Source organism: Dendrobium catenatum, unplaced genomic scaffold (genome assembly GCF_001605985.2).
Source record: "Dendrobium catenatum unplaced genomic scaffold, ASM160598v2 fragScaff_scaffold_114, whole genome shotgun sequence".
Classification (NCBI taxonomy): Eukaryota; Viridiplantae; Streptophyta; class Magnoliopsida; order Asparagales; family Orchidaceae; genus Dendrobium; species Dendrobium catenatum.
Genome location: NW_021318576.1, coordinates 1,339,914 through 1,359,467, shown reverse-complemented (window position 1 = coordinate 1,359,467; position 19,554 = coordinate 1,339,914). Strand labels below are relative to the sequence as shown.

At 38.3% G+C, this 19,554-nt stretch overlaps 1 protein-coding gene across 1 annotated transcript in view; it reads left to right on the top strand.

The window, feature by feature from the left end:
• Positions 1 to 1,551: 1,551 nt before the first annotated feature.
• LOC110112059 (plastidial pyruvate kinase 2) overlaps positions 1,552 to 19,554 on the top strand; it is a 31,238-nt gene continuing 13,235 nt past the window's right edge. Inside the window, exons 1-7 of the mRNA XM_020844141.2 lie at positions 1,552 to 1,996; positions 2,522 to 2,809; positions 3,626 to 3,791; positions 5,475 to 5,609; positions 5,786 to 5,896; positions 6,033 to 6,121; positions 6,230 to 6,292. Of these exons, the coding sequence (XP_020699800.1) occupies positions 1,757 to 1,996; positions 2,522 to 2,809; positions 3,626 to 3,791; positions 5,475 to 5,609; positions 5,786 to 5,896; positions 6,033 to 6,121; positions 6,230 to 6,292 (1,092 nt within the window). The 5' untranslated portion in view covers positions 1,552 to 1,756. The remainder of the gene's footprint in view (positions 1,997 to 2,521; positions 2,810 to 3,625; positions 3,792 to 5,474; positions 5,610 to 5,785; positions 5,897 to 6,032; positions 6,122 to 6,229; positions 6,293 to 19,554) is intronic.

Genomic DNA, 19,554 nt, shown 5'->3' with positions numbered 1-19,554 from the left:
TGGGACTATCCAAATTTTAATTTCAAAAACTTATGGTTGAACTGAACGTCTCAAAATGACGAACCCAACCACATCAAAATCAGTCTAATCCGAGCCCAAATGAGCCAAAACTAAGAGTCCAAAGCATATTTAGAGGGTTTAAGCATAATTTGGATTAAAAAAATGAATTTTAAATGTGACATGCTTATAGCCAAATCGAGTAGCTTGACGGGACGAATCTAACTAGCCTAAGATCATCGAATTTTGATATCATTAAGACATTCAAATGGTCAGTGAACAATCCACGATCAAGGAGATTAATATCAACCGTCCATTCAAGTAACTCTCATCTTGACCTTGATCCTCCCATATTTACAAGTCATGCCACTCCAAAAAAACTATAAATAAACCCTCATTTTTTCACTTAAAGAGGAGAGGAGAAAGAAGGAAGGAAGGAAATAAGGAGAAAATTTGGGGAGCTCTTTTTCCACCGACCATCGTTGGACCTCCTCTTGTTCGTTGACCATGCCGAAGTTCTTCTTGATCATCACTGGACCTCCGCTCATTTGTCGACCATTGCCGGAGGTCTTCTTCGCCGAAGTTCTTCTTGACCACAGCCAGACCTCCGCTTGCTTGTTGACTACCGTCAGAGTTCTTCTCAAACACATTCATGGACCCCTGCTGGACTTCTGCTAGTTTGTCAACCACTGTCAGAGTTCTTCTAGAACACTACCGGAGCTTCGTTTGTTCGTTGACCATTGCTGGACTTTCACTCGTTCATCGATTGCCCCGGAATTCTTCCTGACCACTACCAAATTTTCGCTCATTTGTTGACCACTGCTATATTTCTGCTCATTCGCCGTTCTTCTCCAGACTTCAGAAGTGTGATTCTCCAATTTATTATAATTTCCAAGTAAATGAGCGAATCAAGCCTTGTAATTCATTCAAACATAGTAGAACTTTCTCATATGGGTCAAACCTCGTGGTTTTTCCCTTTCTTGGGTTTTTATGTAAAAAACTTTTGGTGGTTTCTCTTTCTCAACTACCAGTTAGTGTGCTAGATATACGTACATTACTAAGACACTTTATTCTCTTACTCTACTGTCGTATATATTCTCGCCCGCAACAACCATAATTAAAATTAAATTCTTAACTAATGGGTATTAACTCTATGACTTCATTTGAGATGATTTTTTTACTGTTTTTTAATATAAATTTTTAATAAAAAATTAAATTTTTATATTAAAAAAATTGTTTTAAAAAATAATAATAAAGCGGTCTGAAATTAAGACTATATTTACGCCAATCAAAGATCATATAAATTTAAGCCAACGCATCCGAGAGACATGAGCAGAACACGTGATTCATAACTGCATTGGCAAATTTTTGTACAAATAGGACCGCATAAATACTTCTACGCGGGGGAAGCATCCGCCGTCCATTTTGAGAATGGCAACGCTCTGATGCGAGGAAAAGTGGCATCTTGCCGGTGCAGGAAAACAACATTTTCAGGCTGATGATGGTGGCATTTTCGTAGATATTCACTAAACGGCGTATCATAATTGTAAAACCTTTCTTGCTTCCTCAATGCAGAGTTGCGAGTTAGCTGTCGGCTTGGAGGCGATGTAATCGAAGTTATGGCGCCTTCTTTTTTAAGACTTCTACTGCGATCTCAGTGAGGAGAAGTTAGGCAAGAGATAGAAGGCGAAGCGGCCGGGGCTCCTGTCGGCGATTCCTAGGCTATCATTCTCTCTCTTACTTCTGTGGCATATTGAGCATGGATCAGGTAATGGCGATTCGATCCGTAGGCAGCTCGTCCGTATTGAGCGCTCGTTCTGCATTCGGCGGACGGAAGGGCACCCTTGATGAGCTCAGACCTTCTAAGCTAGCTGTGAAGTTATATCAGGAGAAGAATCGGAGCAAGAGAGTCCGCGCATCGCCGGTTGTTACTGTGGCCAACAGGTTATCTCCGAGTGAGACGAGTGTTCTTCCCGTTTCACCGGAAGATGCGCCGAAGGTGATTTTCTATTTGATTTTGTGTTTTTTGTAGTCAAGTTATTTCTCCTTTTTTATTTTACACATTTTAGACATTTTTAGCTTGTTTAACTTGATGTTTGTAGTGGTAACTCAAAAGGAAAAAAGTTGGGTCAGCATGAGTTTTAGAATAATTGTATTTGCTTTAGGCTTAGCACAATGCAATGCTTGATTGATTAATTATCTACTACGCCCAGCTTAAAGAAATCCAATGGTTATAAAACCCATCTGGTTCAAATTTTGGTCAGACTATCCTGACCCAAATTTCGTCTACTTTAAAGATGTGATTTGCAGGAAAAAGGTCCTCATTTCAGTGATTTACATTTATTTTAACCCATTCTATGGAAGTTGGAGTGTTTTTTTGCCGATAATTTGTCAGATTAAAGTTTCATTCCTTTATATTAAATGCAATAGATGCAAAATTTTGGGCTAATTGGTTTAGTCCTTGTACTGATTCTTAGATTTTATTGAATTTCCTTGTTTCTTCTATATGGTAATAATGTTTTAGGCGGCAGAGATGGTTCAACAACTTGAAAACATTCAGAAACTTGGGGAATTATCAGCAGGAGTGTGGTCGAAGCCAAATGTCAGGCGGAAGACAAAAATCGTTTGCACCATTGGCCCATCAACAAATACTAAGGAGATGATATGGAAGCTAGCTGAGACTGGTATGAATGTTGCTCGCCTTAATATGTCTCATGGAGACCATGCTTCTCACCAGAAAGTAATTGATCTGGTGAAGGAGTACAATGCACAGAACAGTGAAAATGTGATTGCCATTATGCTCGATACAAAGGTGAAATTTTCTTTTTATTTGTCTTTTTTCAATGTTCCTAAATTGAGGTTACCCCTAGAAGGCTTGACTCATACAACGAACTCATCTGGATTTTCTAAGCCAACAAAAATATCAAGGTCGATGTGATGTTAGTCTTTCCAACATAATCTAATTTTTTATTATTTTATGGAAACGAAAATTAGGTGTCAAGGAAAATATATTTTAAGGTTTATTGCCATCCCAGCATTTCGCAGTTTCTTGTTCCTTCTTATAAACTGCCTGTGTTTTTCTGATTGCGACATGTTTTATTTTATAACACTTTTACCATCGAATATCTACAGTCTAATGGATTTTTTCAGAAGTGTAATGTAGTCTGCACAATAGGCCACCTGTTTCCAATCCATTGGCCTTTTGCTTATGAAAATACTTGTCTTTTTCTTCTCGATTGGGCTGGGTGGAAGCAATCTTATTTTGAAGCCTGAGCAGCCTGCCTATTTATGATACAATATAATTAGTTTTACTTTTTTATGCTAAAAAAACACAGAAAACAATTCAGCTTTCCTTATTTTCCCGCATGCGCCCTACAAAGGACGTAGTGTTGAGTGTTTAAAAGCACGTAAAAACATATTTTCCCACCTTAACTTTGTCATTCTTAAAATATTTCATGCTGATGAAACACTTTTATTCTAGTTTAGGGATAGTGTTAGATAAATAGGATTCTCATTCAATTGGGATGAACTTGACTTTGTGCATGGACAGTTATATATTTGTTTTCTCCTCCTCTTTGTAACTTATCTTCATAAGTTATCATCATTTACTTTGTTTTGGATTTCCCAGGGCCCAGAAGTTAGAAGTGGTGACTTGCCGCAACCAATATACCTGCAAAGTGGCCAAGAGTTCACTTTTACGATAAAAAGAGGAGTTGGCAATGAAAGCTGCGTTAGTGTCAACTATGATGACTTTGTTAATGATGTAGATGCTGGTGACATGCTTTTAGTAGATGGTAAAGAACGACCTTTAGTTCTTATGTATTTCCTTAAACTAAATGGGAATATAAGTTCACATGTGAGAGATTTGAGCATGTATCTTTGAATTTAAACTGCATTGATATTGTCCACCATGTTATATACATACATATATACGTGCGTGCGCACACACACACACATTTATTTATTTATATTTCTCATATTGATGAGATTGCTTTCATTGACCCCTTTGCTTCCTTAAGCTAGCTTCTATGTTGCATTGATACATCTATTTATGAAGGCGCACTTTATCCAATACACCGATACATGGATACGCCTCCAATACGGCACTGATACGCGTCGGATATGACAAAGCCATATCCAATTAAACTACTATTTAATTTCAAAAGGACACGCATATCTGATACGTGTGTCCATTAAAAAAAAATGACTTGTCGTATTTACTTCCGCTGTTGCGAGCTAGGTTCTCTCCTTTTTGAATCTCTTGATGATATGAGATTATTAGAAATTGGTAATCTTTCACTTCATGAGTCTGAATTAGAAGTTATGATATTTATTGAAGATGATATAGAAGTTCAAAGACAACCCACTGAAGAAGCTAATCATATCATTCCTTTTATTAAATAGTTGAAACTTCGTGTGCTAGACAATTTTTGTTTATACTTTTGTTGTTGTACTAGATATTTAATGCTTATTTTTATTTTGATATTATAAGCTACAAGGCTACAAATGATGTTGCTTTCATTTTTTTTTTTGTAATTTTAAATACTATGCTTTGATTGCTTTCTTAATTTTTATGTATGATTTATAAATTATAATGTTGTGTCCGCACCGTACCCGTATCCTGTATTTTTAAGAATTGACGTGTCTCGTATCCGTATCGTGTCGTATGCGTGTCGCCGTATCCGTATCGGTGCAACATAGGCTAGCTTCATAAGCTATTAAAATTTTTCCAAACAAGATAACTTGGCTTTTTTGTTTAATTTTTTTTGGTTATTTAATCATTTTACACAGATTGTTTGTATATGTAGAAACTAAATCTGCCATGCGAATAGCATCATTTGCAATGTTGAAATGGGGATATTCATGGCCTGTCGGTCAACTAAAGACTTACTAATGAAATATTATATGAGATTTACTTAGGATGATTTAGCTGATGATTCGTCTCACTACATATAAATGGTCGCTCGACTTAACATATATTTCTCAATTATGCTTGTAATAAATGCTATACGGGAATACATAATGAAAATAAATATTAAGTTCATTTTGATCTACCTTTCTTTGGCATAATGGTCGGATAAGATTTCATTTACCACTCCATCATACAGTGGAGGTTGAGTTTATTATTAAATACAAAGATTAAGATAAAATTATTAACAAATAAAAAAATCATCATAGTTAACCTAACGGAATGATGATTAGGCATGAACATTTAGGTAGATTTGGTTGATTTACTTTAGATTTTTTTAAATAAGGGTGTTTAGCTTTGAAAACTTTGTAGATTATATTTGGGCATGGTTTGATGACATAGAAACCAACCAATCAACTCTTCAGAAAAGTAAATGATCCACATTTTGAGCGGAAGAAGATGTAAGGGTCCTTCTGCACTTGGAATTTATTATGGATTTGTGTCCAACTTTAGCTTTTACTATTATATGTTAAGCTATTACCCTGTCTGAAGTATGTGTTTTCTTCAGGAGGAATGATGTCATTGCTGGTTAAATCTAAAACTGAAGATTCTGTCAAATGTGAAGTTGTTGATGGAGGTGAACTAAAGTCTAGGCGACATCTTAATGTTCGGGGTAAAAGTGCAACTCTTCCATCTATCACAGGTAAGTTTTTAAATGAATGCAACGTGAAATGAAAACACTGATGTTGGTACATACGTATATGTATCCTTGACAGATATAAGCATGTGGATATATGCTGACATGCTTTTTCACTTCTTTTGTTGCATAATATTCTTCCTATTATTACTCTCTCGTATAACTTGCATTTTTCTTTGTAGATAAGGACTGGGATGACATCAAGTTTGGAGTTGACAACAAAATAGATTACTATGCGGTGTCCTTTGTCAAAGATGCAAAAGTTGTGCATGAGTTGAAGGATTATCTGCAAAGTAATAGTTCAACCAGGGCACCAGTCAATGCATGAGATTTTTTGTATTTTTTAATTTTTGTGCCGTTGAATAGTGCTGTTTCCAACAGAACTTTGGATTTTTATTTCCTTTTTTTTGCGTTTTCTTATTCTGACAGAAAGTGGTGCTGATATTCATGTAATTGTAAAAATTGAAAGTGCTGATTCAATCCCAAATCTTTATTCTATACTCTCTGCATCTGATGGGGTATGCCTTATTCAACTGATCTTTTGTTTTGTCAAAGTTACTTTCAGTTTTCACATGGATGGCAAGTTATTATTCACCCTGTCATGTTTCAAAATTCACTTTTTGCAGGCTATGGTTGCAAGGGGAGATCTTGGAGCTGAACTTCCTATCGAAGAGGTTCCTATTTTGCAGGTATCAACTCTTGCGATTAGCTAAAGAATGTCTAGCTTTATATGCATTGTAATTTCTAAACAAAAATAGCAGTGGTAATGGTATTTGCTAAAAAAAAAAATAAAGTTCCTTGTTTCATTGCTAGTCCTCAACAAATTCCTGACATATATAGAGTCCTTCAATTCTTATTAATTCTGCTCGAGTTTGGCTAGTGTCTATCCCTTTAATGCAGGAAATCTGCCCGTTATACATGTTGCTAAAAGAGGAGAGAAAATGTTTGTAGTAACTTTAATGAAAAATTATTTTTACTTAAAAGGGATTTTCAGAAGGCAAAAGACTTTTCCTTCTCGAAAACTGACACTAGGTTTTAGTGAAAATTTATCCACCATTTTCATAAAAACACAATATTGGTTGTTGTTTTGGCTGTCAAGTTAAAAGGTTAGTTCTTTTGAACATTTTGCATTAGTTATAACCATTTAGAAGGTACTGGGGCATGCTTCTAATGGAATTATCTTTTTGTCCGCCGGGAAGAGAAGGACAGTGTTGGAGATGATGGCCAAGAATATGAAGTTTTTGTGGTTATGGTGACAAATAGCATAAGAATTGAGCAACAGAAGAAGGAAGAGAGGCTTTTGAAATTTAGGAAAAGCTGAAAAGAATACTGGTGCTGGTTGTTATTCTTCTCTTACTATTACCACAAAAACCAGATCCGCATTAAAAAAAAAAAACCCAGCTCCGCCACCTCATTTATCACACTCATTTCAGTCAAATTGTCGGGGCATAAGAAAGGCATGATCGGCCATGCATTGCCATTGTTTTGATTTCTTTCGTTTCCTTGACTAGTCCACATCGCCACATATTCATGTCTAATGGAAAATTGAGGAGATAATGCTACATTTGTTTTTCACCTCTCTCGATGATGTTTACATCAACTCCTTTTCACGATGATATTTTCCTCAACGCTCCTAGTTATACTTATATTAAATATAGGAACCATGGTTTTTAAAACCTATTTGTGGTTTTCATATCTTTTTTAATTTTGGTTTACTTTAAAAAATAAAAAAAGTAAATTCAAAATATAATTGTTGCGTCCTGGAGTATTCGCGGCGGTAGAGAAATATATAGTTTAACGTCTTAGCATTGTATGAAGATCCAGCACACAATCAGATAAGTGAGAGGGTGTAGCGTTCATAAGAGACACCAAAGTTTTTACGTGTAAACCCCTAAAAAGGAGAAAAAACCACGGGGCCTGACCCAGTTTAAATGAATCCACTAGTATTTGCAGTTGATTACAAATGAGGCCCTTCTTAGGGAGAAGGCCTTGGCTTGATGTCACAAATGTACAGCATATAGAGCGCATTACATGGTGTGAGTTACAATATAAACATGTTTGTTTGGTCGGCATGACCATAGTCGATAGGATGGAGGCTGAAAAGAATGTTGTCTGGTGATGGAGGTCGGAAAGACCGTAGTAGGTGAAGCAAGTCGGAAGGATCATAGTCGGTGGGAGATAGGGGTCCGAAAGATCGTAGTTGGCAGGAGACCAAGGTCTGAAAGACCGTTGTAGTAGGGTGGTACTCTAGCAGAATTCTGGGCATCCGGTGGTGGCCTAGTAGAAGTCTGGGCCTTAGGTGGTGGTCCGGCAAAAGTCTGGGCCTCAGGTGGTGGTCCAGTAGAAGTCCAGGCCTCAGATGGTGGTACAGTAGAAGTCTGGGCGTCAGGTGGTGGTTTGGCGGAAGTTCGGGTCTCGGGTGGTGGTCCGGCAGAAGTTTGGGTCTCAAGTGGTGGTCTGGCAGAGCAATGACGTTAGACAGTGGTCCGGCGGAGCTCAGGCACTTAAGTGGTGGTCCGATAGAACTCCGGCGTCAGGCGGTGGTTTGGTGGAGCTCATGCCCTTAAGTGGTGGTCCGACGGAACTCCGGCGTCAGGCGATGGTTCGACGGAGGAGAGGGCCTCAAGTGGTGGTCCGGTGGAGGAGAGGGCCTCAAGTGGCGGTACGGCGGAGCAACAGCGTCAGACAGTTGTCCGGCGGAGGTGAGGGCCTCAAGTGGTGGTTCGGCAGAGCAACGGCGTCAGGCAGTGGTCCGGCGAAGGTGAGGGCCTCAAGTGGTGGTCCGGCGGAGCAACGACGTCAGGAGGTGGTCCGATAGAGGTGAGGGCCTCAAGTGGTGGTCTGGCGGAGCAACGACGTCAGGCGGTGGTCCGGCGGAGCTCAGGGCCTCAAGTGGTGGTCCGGCGGAGCAACGACGTCAGGTGGTGGTTCGACGGAGGAGAGGGCCTCAAGTGGTGGTCCGGTGGAGGTGAGGGCCTCAAGTGGTGGTCCGGCGGAGCAATGACGTCAGGCAGTGGTCCGGCGAAGGCGAGGGCCTCAAGTGGTGGTCTGGCAGAGCAACAGCGTCAGACGGTGGTCTGGCGGAGGTGAGGGCCTCAAGTGGTGGTCCGACGGAGCAACGGCGTCATGTGGTGGTCCGACGGAGGTGAGGGCCTCAAGTGGTGTTCCAGCAAAGCAACAACGTCAGACGGTGGTCCGACGGAGGTGAGGGCCTCAGGTGGTGGTCCGGCGAAGGTCCGGTGGTGGTTCGGCGAAACTTCGGCGGTGGTCGAGGAGGAGCTTCTTTCTTCTCTTCTCTTCTTCTCCTCTTGCTTGGATCCCCTCTCAAGAGAAGTAAGAGATTTATTTATAAATTTTCTGGAGTGGCATGACCTTTAAATAGATGAGATATTAGGGGCAAATATGGAGTGCATCGGATGAACGACTGATATTGAATCCATCGATTGTGGACCGTTTATCAGATATTTTAAGGTCTTAATGACTTCAGAATTTGGCGATCTTGGGCTCGTTGGATTCGTCTCGTCGAGCCGCTCGATTAGACTATAAGCTTGTCAAGTTCGGAGACTGTTTGGTAACACAAATTGTGGTACAAACTTTCCAATAGCGCTTCGGGCCCTTGATTTGGACTCATTTGGGCTCGGATTGAGTCAAATTTGGTGTCGCTGGGTTTGTTTTTCCGAGACGCTCAGTTTGACTATAAGTTTGCTGAAATCGGAGTTCAGGTGATCCCGGATTTAATTTTTGAAGTTCCCGGCTTGATTTTTGTCTCGAGATTCGTGCCCGATCAAGATAATTTTTTGATGATATATCAATAATATATATTTTTATTAAGTTTAAATTAAAAAAAATGTAAAAAATATGAAATGGAGAAATTTAGGTTTGGGAATTATATATAATCATGACGATTAAAGTTTCGATGAACTGAATGCTTAATAATTGGTTTATTTGAGAACATTGAAATTAATAGTAATTTTTTTATGCTCAATCTCTTTAATCCCCATCATTATGATTTTGATATACCATCATTTGGCTTTGTGTAATATAAATAATATTTGTAATGAAAAAAATCACATTTCAGAGGATAATTAAATTGGTTGTTTTATGCTTTGCGTAGAGTGTTGGCTTGGCTTGACGGGTTGTGAGGAAGGAAACCCATGTTCAAATACTATAACTGCCTTCAGCTGGGAAAAAATTAAGAAAAAAAGTCTCATATATACAAGATTTGTTATTTCTAGATTCTTGTTTATTTAACATTAATGCATACATGCTGGTTTTCTAATACAGTTTAATTTTTATGGTATTGTTATTTTATATTTAAAACTCTCTTATATAACTCCCAGAGTTTTCAGGCATACATGCTACTTTAATGTTATGCAACTTTATTCAGTGTTAACCACTAAAAATTATTCTATGATTAATTGAATACGTAAATTTAATTACTGGGTCAATTATATTAATATTGCATTAGCTAGTTAATCCAATCACTTAAACGAGTTAACTATTAAAGGCAAGTTATGTAGGCTGGGGGGGGGTCAAAACAAGTTGGGTTTTAATTTTTGTAAGTTTCTACTAAATTCATTAATGAGCTTCTTCTACTTATTCGGCTCATAAAGTGTCATTATTTGGTTCAATCCCCCTTGTTTTGGCTCTTTGGTTTTCCCCTCCTTCGCTCTTCTCCTCTTGGCTGCCTTTTCCTTTTCCCCTTTTTTGTGTCTCCTCGGTTTCCTTTTATGCTGTTTCTTGTGGCTGCTCTTTCTCCCTTGTTGGCTACTGGTTCCAGTCCCCTTTGTGCCCCTTCGGTTCCCTGCCTGGCTGTTGGTTCGGTTCCTGTGCAGCCCCTTCGGTTTCCTCCCTAGTTGCTATCCCATGGGCTGCTTTTACCCGGTTTTCTGTGGTCTTTCGGGTGTTGTTCTAGCTCCCTTTGGCTATTGTTTTGGTTCCTCCTCGGCTGCCTTTTTGGGTTTCTATGTGACTATTTGGATGTTGTGCTGGACTGAATGTTTGGCCTTCTATTTCATGCTTTTAATTTGTTTAAATGCGGGTTATGGTGGCTGTTTGGCTGCCCTCTTTCCCCTATAAATAAAAGGTGTTTTATATGAATAAAAAGGATGTTATAATATGTGGTATTTTTGGAGACTAAAAACCTGAGGGTTTTTTCTTCCTTATTTGGAAAAGCTTGCGAGCTTGTTCCGTGCTTCCTCTTCGTTTAGGAAAGCTTACGAGCTTCTCCTCCCTTTCGTCTCGACTTCTTATCTCCTTCTTTCTGCAAGTGACCACTCCAATTGTATCTTTCTTCTCAATCAATCAAAGAATGAAAGTTTAGGTGTATGTTTATGTTTCTGTTTGTGTCAAAAGTTATAAGTGTTTTTCTATTATAAAAGTGAAGTTGTTTTTGGTTTAATTGTTGTATTTTGTCTTTTTTGAGTATTTTATATAATTTTCTACTTATCTCGGAAGTCTTTGTTTTTTTGTTTGCAAAAATTAGGCTTTCTCCTAATTTTTGAATGCATCAATTTGGTATCAAAGCCGAGGTTTGTGAGTCTTCCTAGGTTGTTTCGTGTCTTTTCTTAAGTGTTTAGAAAAAATGGAAAATCACAGAAAAATTGAGTTAATCGTGGAAGAAAATCAACCAGTCGATCCTACATTTGAAACTCCAATGGACAGATGAGTTCCGACAGATGGAGATTCAACAGACCCTATTCAAAATGAACTTTATAAGATACGAAGATGGATGTACTTTTGTGATGAGAAATTCAAAAAAAGAACTCAAGTACTTCGCGCTGAATTTAATCAAGAAATGGAATTGATTGAACTAAAGTATGTGCAAAGATTCAAGAGCTAGATACGCCGCCTCCACGGGATAAATCTAAAGCAACCTCATCGGGAGATTGAGTATTTTCAACCGAAGAAGAATTGATGTAGGCTAGGGGGGGTCAAAACAAGTTGGGTTTTAATTTTTGTAAGTTTCTACTAAAGCCAGCTGATTAATGAGCTTCTTCTACTTATTCAGCTCATAAAGTGTCATTATTTGGTTTAATCCCCCTTGCTTTAGCTCTTTCGTTTTCCTCTCCTTGGCTCTTCTCCCCTTGGCTGCCTTTTCCTTTTCTCCTTCTTTGTGTCTCCTCAGTTTCTTCCTGTGCTGTTTCCCGTGGCTGCTCTTTCTCCCTTGCTGGCTGCTGGTTTCAGTCTCCTTTATGCCCCTTCGGTTCCCTGCCTGGATGCTGGTCCGGTTCCTGTGCAGCCCCTTCGGTTTCCTCCTTGGTTGCTGTCCCGTGGGCTGCTTTTACCCGATTTTATGTGGCCTTTTCGGGTGCTGTTCTAGCTCCGTTTGACTGCTGTTTTGGTTCCTCCTTGGCTGCCTTTTTGGATTTCTATGTGACTGTTTGGATGCTGTGCTGGACTGAATGTTTCGCTTGGTTTAAATGGGGGTTATGGTGGCTGCTTGGATGCCCTCTTTCCCCTATAAATAAAAGGTGTTTTGTATGAATAAAAAGGATGTTATAATGTGGTATTTTTGGAGACTAAAAACCTGAGGGTTTTTTCTTCCTTCTTTGGAAAAGCTTGCGAGCTTATTCCCATGCTTCCTCTTCGTCTAGGAAAGCTTGCGAGCTTCTCCTCTATTTCATCTTGGCTTCTTATCTCCTTCTTCTCTCCGCAAGTGATCACTCCAATTGTATATTTCTGCTCAATCAATCAAAGAATGCAAGTTTAGATGTATGTTTATGTTTGTGTTTGCGTCAAAAGTTGTCTTTCTATTATAAAAGTGAAGTTCTTTTTGGTTTAATTATTGTATTTTGTCTTTTTTGAGTATTTTATGTAATTTTATACCTGTCTAGGAAGTCTTTGTTTTTGCTTGCAAAAATTAGGCTTTCTCCTAATTTTTGCATGCATCAATTTGGTATCAGAGCCTAGGTTTGTTAGTCTTCCTAGGTTGTTTTGTGTCTTTTCTTAAGTGTTTAGAAAAAATGGAAAATCACAAAAAAATTGAGTTAGTCGTGGAAGAAAATCAACCAGTCGATCCTACATTCGAAACTCCAATGGACATATGGGTTCTGACAGATGGAGATTCTACAGACCCTATTCAAAATGAACTTTACAAGATACGAAGATGGATGTACTTATGTGACGAGAAATTCAAAAAAAGAACTCAGGTACTTTGCGCTGAATTTAATCAAGAAATGGAATTGATTGAACAAAAGTATGCGGCGAAGATTCAAGAGCTAGATACGGCTCCTTCTTCTCCACGGGATAAATCTAAAGCAATCTCATCGGGAAATGATTATTTTCAACCGGAGGAGAATTGATGTAGGCTAGGGGGGGTACAAAACAAGTTGGGTTTTGATTTTTGTAAGTTTCTACTAAAGCCAGCTCATTAATGAGCTTCTTCTACTTATTCAGCTCATAAAGTGTCATTATTTGGTTCAATCCCCCTTGCTTTAGCTCTTTGGTTTTCTCCTCCTTGGCTCTTCTCCCCTTGGCTGCCTTTTCCTTTTCCCCTTCTTTGTGTCTCCTCGGTTTTTTCCTGTGCTGTTTCCCGTGGCTGCTTTCTCCCTTGCTGGCTGCTGGTTCCAGTCCCCTTTGTGCCCATTCAGTTCCCTGCCTAGATGCTGGTCCGGTTCATGTGCAGCCCCTTCGGTTTCCTCCCTGGTTGCTGTCCCGTGGGATGATTTTACCTGGTTTCTATGGCCTTTTCGGGTGCTGTTCTAGCTCCCTTTGGCTGTTGTTTTGGTTCCTCCTTGGATGCCTTTTTGGGTTTCTATGTGACTGTTTGGGTGCTATGTTGGACTAAATGTTTGGCCTTTTATTTCATGCTTTTAATTGGTTTAAATGGGGGTTATGGTGGCTGTTTGGATGCCCTCTTTCCCCTATAAATAAAAGGTGTTTTGTATGAATAAAATGTATGTTATAATGTGGTATTTTTGGAGACTAAAAACCTGAGGGTTTTTTCTTCCTTCTTTGGAAAAGCTTGCGAGTTTGTTCCGTGCTTCCTCTTCGTCTAGGAAAGCTTGCGAGCTTCTCCTTTGTCACACCCCAGTTTGGCCTACTCTCTAACAAATAAACTAGAGTATAACAGAGAAGGAAAGAAATCTAATTAGGCTCTCCTAACATGTTAACCTATTAACTCCGAACATCATAATGGAAGCATATAATGTATTTTGCTGAACATTGAACATAATTAAAACAAGTACAGAGCTCTACTAAATTTTTTGAAATTTACTTATATACCAAAAGGTTTATACAACTATCCTTCAGATCTCCTCTAAAATCTCTTTGTACAACATAACATATTTACACAAAAAAAAAAGAATGGTCACCTCTTTCTCGCCTAGTGCCCTACGTGCTCCTTTCCCTTATCTGCAGTATAACCATTGCAAAAGAGCTATGACTCAATGAAATACACAAACAATGTATAAAAAATAATAATAAACAAATAAGAAATGCTTAATATGCTAACATAATTAAGCACATATTGAAATGTCATATTGAGCCTGAAAGTGCCTAGCAGTATTATTTATCTTGCCAAAACTATTCCATATCTTTAAATAAGTTATATAATGACTATAAGCTTTTGCACCATTTCAACTTTCCAATTCAAGGTTGAGTCTAACTTCCCAACTTTTTAGAATGGAAGCTATTCTCTCATTCAGGGTTGAGTCAAATTTCTCAACTTCTAAAATTAAGAGTGTAGGCTTACCTCATCAGGTCTTTCGCCTTTACTTGTGTGGGCCTATCCCCCATATATAACTTATTTCACTTTTCATATAATCATCCTATTTAGCCCTAATGACATATGCTTTTGATGACATTATTGCATTTTAGCTGCCCTTTGATTGCCCTTTAGCTGCGCTTTAGCTGCCCTTTAGCTGCGCTTTAGTTGCACTTTAGCTGCGCTTTAGTTGCACTTTAGCTGCGCTTTAGCTGCGCTTTAGTTGCGCTTTAGCTGCGTTTTAGTTGCGCTTTAGTTGCGCTTTATGCTCATTCACTAGTTTATTAATGTTTACCCTTTTATGCTTATGAAATCATTAACATTGCTAAAGATTATCCTTTATATAAACAATTTCATACATATACGACCATATCCATACAAAATAACTAAAATAAATTAAAATACATGCGGTCATAAACATAATCAAGATGAAGTGCAATAATAAAACATTTATTAATTCTTATAACCTTGTTTGGGTATCTCATCTCGTTCTCTAGGGAAGCCAGGTCAATTCGTTCTCCTAAAGTATCCTTGCTTCCTTTCCTCTTATATACAATCTCAAAGAAGTTTCTCTTAATTTACCCCAATGTGACCTCTCTTCTCCTAAGCCTACTACAGAAAAATCACGCATTTCCGGCGGATTTTCCGACGGATTACAATGAAATATTTCCGACAAATTTTTTGCAACTTTTCCGGCAGACTTTCTGACGGATTTGTTTCCGGCAGATTTTAGTAATTTCTGTAAATTTTTTTTTTGCAATTTAAATGATAACTACTTTTATAACTCATTTAATTAAATATTAATAATTAATTTATTTTAATTAATTATTGATTTCAAACCTTTTGACAGATTTTTATATTCAACATAGTGGTTGAGTGCATGTATAAGTATATATACACACTTCGAATCCCATGGCAGTCACAGGCGGATCCAGCGCGGGCGGGGCAATGCCAGGCTGGCCATGCGTGGGTTTGGTTAGGTATGCGGGCGGGCTTGTGCTTGTGGCATGCACCTACTTGAGCTGGCCGAGCCACCTGTGGCGGGGCTAGTTTGCTTTGGCAAAGCGGGCTAGGCTACAAGTGAATTTTTTTTTTTAAATTTTTTTTAGTTATTCCTGCAGAGAATTTCCGCTGGACAGTCGTTAAAATTTTCCGGCGAACCTTGTCCGCCGGAAAATATTTTCCAGCTGATTGTTTTCGGCGGTACAATTTACCGACGCTCGAGTTACCATCGAAATCATTTTCATCGGAAATTCGCCAAAAATTTTTAAAATCTGCCTGAAGATTCAGAATTTTATGCCGGAAAATCCGTCGGTAATTCACGATTTTCCTATAATGGCCTCCTTTCTTCATTTTTCCTCCTTACCTTTTTCTTCAACCCAAAGAGTAACCAGTTCCATCAACTTAGCCTGCATTAGTTTTCACCACTATTCTGCACAACCAGCTTCAGTATTTTACTGAATTCCAACAACTAGATTTCAGAAATTTATTATCTAAAATCTTCCTTCAAAGCATCTCACAGCAGTAGCCTCAACAAGTGGCTCCCGCTACTCAGCTTGAAGTTGGCTTCTGATGTCCAAGGAGGGACGGGTGGGGAAAAGAAGCTAATGTCTCCACAGAATAAATCACACAATTAAAATGATATTAACACTTCTAATTCTACTAAACCTTCTCAGCCATTCCTAGCCCTAGGATTTCCATCAGCTTCATGCTTGCTGGTTTAAGTGGAATTGCTATAGTAATTGAGTGGAATTGCTACAGTAATTGAAGTACATACCATTAAATAATTTACTAATACTTAGGGCAGGGTAATAGAATACAAAGTCACCCACTTCAAACTTTACTGCTCTGTGCTTGGGGTTATAATACTTTTGCTGGCAGTCCTGAGCAGCTTTTAATTTGTCTCTAATTAATCTGATTTTCTCTATTGCTTCCTCCACCAGTTCTGGACCCATTAACTATCTTTCTCCTACCTCAACCCAAGTTAAGGGGGTTCTGCATTTTCTACTATAAAGTGCTTCATATGGTGCCATTTGTATACTGGATTGGTAACTGTTAATGTAGGCAAATTCTATCAATGGTATGTAATATTTCCAGCTACCTTTGAAATCCAAAACACATAATCTCAATAAATCCTCCAGTACTTGAATGGTTCTTTCAGATTGACCATCAGACTAAGGATGAAAAGCTTTACTGAAATGCAAATTTGTACCCAAGCTTTCACGAATACTCTTCCATAGTTTGGAAGTCAATCGACCATTTCTATATGAGATAATGACTTTTGGAATACCATATAATCTGACAATTTCCTTCACATATAGTCGTGCGGTCGTGCTAATTTGTCTACTGAATCAGTTTGCTTAATAGGCAAAAAGTGAGCTGATTTTGTTAGTCTATCAATAATCACCAAAATGCTGTCATGTCCTTATTTAGATCGGGGAAATCCCATGACAAAATCCATTGCAATTTCTCCCCACTCCCACTCATGGATAGGTAGTGATTGCAGTAATCCACTAGGTCTTTGATGTTCAGCTTTCACAATTTGACATGCTTCACACTTAGCTACATAATCAGCAACATCTTTCTTCATAGTCGGCCACCAGAATATTACTTTCAAGTCTTTATACATCTTGGTACTGTCCGGATGAATTGTATAGCCAGAATGACGAGCTTCTTGTAAAATTTTTCTTCTCAACTCCTGATCATTGGGTACCCACAACTGAGATTTCTGCCTAATGCTTCCATCAACATCAACAGAAAGATCAGGTCTTTTCCCTGACTGGATATGCTCTATCAATTTTGAAGATTCACTGCTGAGCTTTTGACCTTCTTTGATACGATCTGTTAAAGTGGACTTTACTGTCATCTGATATAAATATTTCACATTTTTGGAGTCTCTAACCCCCAATTGCAAATTTTCCATTTCCTTGATCAATTGAACCTCTTGAGTAATCATCCAGTTTATCATGCCTGTAGACTTACGACTCAAAGCATCAGCTACAATATTGACTTTTCCTGAACAATATTGGATATCCAAATCATAATATTTGATGAGTTCTAACCATCTTCTTTGTCGCAAGTTTAATTCTTTCTGCAAAAATATGTATTTTAGACTCTGATGATCAGTGAAAATTTCATATCTTATCCCATATAGATAATGTCTCCAAATCTTCAAAGCAAATACCACTGCAGCTAAGCTCCAAATCATGAGTGTGATAATTTCTTTCATGGGGCTTCAACTTTCGAGATGCATAAGCAATCACCTTTCTATTTTGCATTAGAACACATCCCAAGCCCTTCAAAGATGATGCATCACTGTAAATCTGAAATCCTTCTATTCCTGAGGGAAGTGTCAAAACTGGGGCTGTCATCAGATGCTCTTTCAATGCTTGAAAGCTTTTCTCACATTCAGTTATCCATTCAAATTTTAACTCCTTCCTCAATAGTTTGGACAAAGGCATAGCAATCTGTGAAAATCCTTTAACAAATCTTCTGTAATATCGTGCTAATCTAAGAAAACTACGAACTCTGTAACATTCTTTGGTGTTGGCCATTCTATAATTGCTTTTACTTTCTTTGGGTCTACAGAAATCCCTTCACCACTAATAATATGCCCCAAGAAAGAAATACTTCTCAACAAAAACTCACATTTTGAATATTTTGCATACAATCTATTTTTCCTCAGTGTCTCCAAAACTATTCTTAAATATTCAGCATGCACTTTGTCAGTCTTTAAGTATACCAAAATGTCATCAATGAAAATTATCACAAACTTATCTATATAGTCTTTAAAAATCCAATTCATCATATTCATGAAGATGGCAGGAGCATTTGTCAACCCAAAAGGCATAACTCTAAACTCAAAGTGACCATACCTGGCCCCAAAAGCCGTCTTACTGACATCTTCCTCACTTGATGATATCCTGATCTTAATTCAATTCTGGAAAATACCGTGGCACCGGCTAATTGATCAAACAAGTCATCTATGCAGGGTAGTGGATATTTGTTCTTGATTATCACTTTGTTCAGCTCTTTATAGTCAATGCACATTCTCATGAATCCATCTTTCTTCTTAACAAAAAGTACAGGTGCACTCCAAGGGGAATGACTAGCCCTGATAAATCCTTTATCCATCAATTCTTGTAACTAAGTTTTTAGCTCCTGTAATTCTTTTGGGGCCATCCTATAAGGAGATTTGTAAATTGTTGATGTTCCTGGTTGTAATTCTATACCAAATTCAACTTCTCTTTCAGGTGGTAATCCAGGTAGCTCTTCAGGAAATACATCTGAAAATTCAGGGACAACTGGAACATTCTGTAAAGCTTGAACATCTTTATTTAAGACCTCCATTTTGGCTAAGAATACTAACTCACCCTTCCTTAAATATTTACCCATCTTTAATGCATTCACAAGAGAGGAAGTTGTATTCTTCTCACCGGGGAAATAAAAGGTTTTCACATTTGGTAAATTAAATTGTATTATTTTCTTCCAGCATTCAATAGTAGCGAAATGTTTAACTAACCGATTCATTCCCAAGATGATGTCAAACATTTTAATATGCACTCTAATCAATTGTGTTGGAAATTTGTAACCATGAATATTCAAATTTATAAGGCACATCCTATTAGCAGGCAAACTATCCCCCATTGGCATCATAACAGATAAGGTAGGCGTAAAACATGCAGTCTCAACAAATAAATCAGAGCAGAATTCTTCAGATATAAACGAATGAGATGCACCAGAATTAAAAAGAACTCTGCCAAACTTGTTAGAAATCAAAAGTATATCTGTCACTACCTCCTCTGAATCTTTAGCTTCTTGGGGTGTAATAGCAAACACTCTAGCCTTCACAGGTTGATTGCCTTTAACATCTGATGCTTCTCCTTTAAGTTGAACTGGTGATATTCCTTGTACTGTTGGCCTTCCTTGAAATTGAGTTTTTCCTGTCTGATTGCCTTCCAGATATCTCTTATGTTGTGTCTGCTCTTGATACCCCTGATATCCCTGTGGCTTGACATTGAGTTTTCTTTCTTTAGGGCAATCCACCTTGCGATGACCCGTCTCACCACATCTAAAACATCTTCTAGATCCCACCAAACACTGACCAAAATGTCGCTTCCTACACTGCTCACTTAAAGGTTTTTCAAACTGACTCTGCTTTTGTTTATCATCAAACTTTGGCTTCTTATTTTTGAATCGATCACCCCTTTCGAATATCTTCCTTTTGCTTATTGGTTGCTGCTC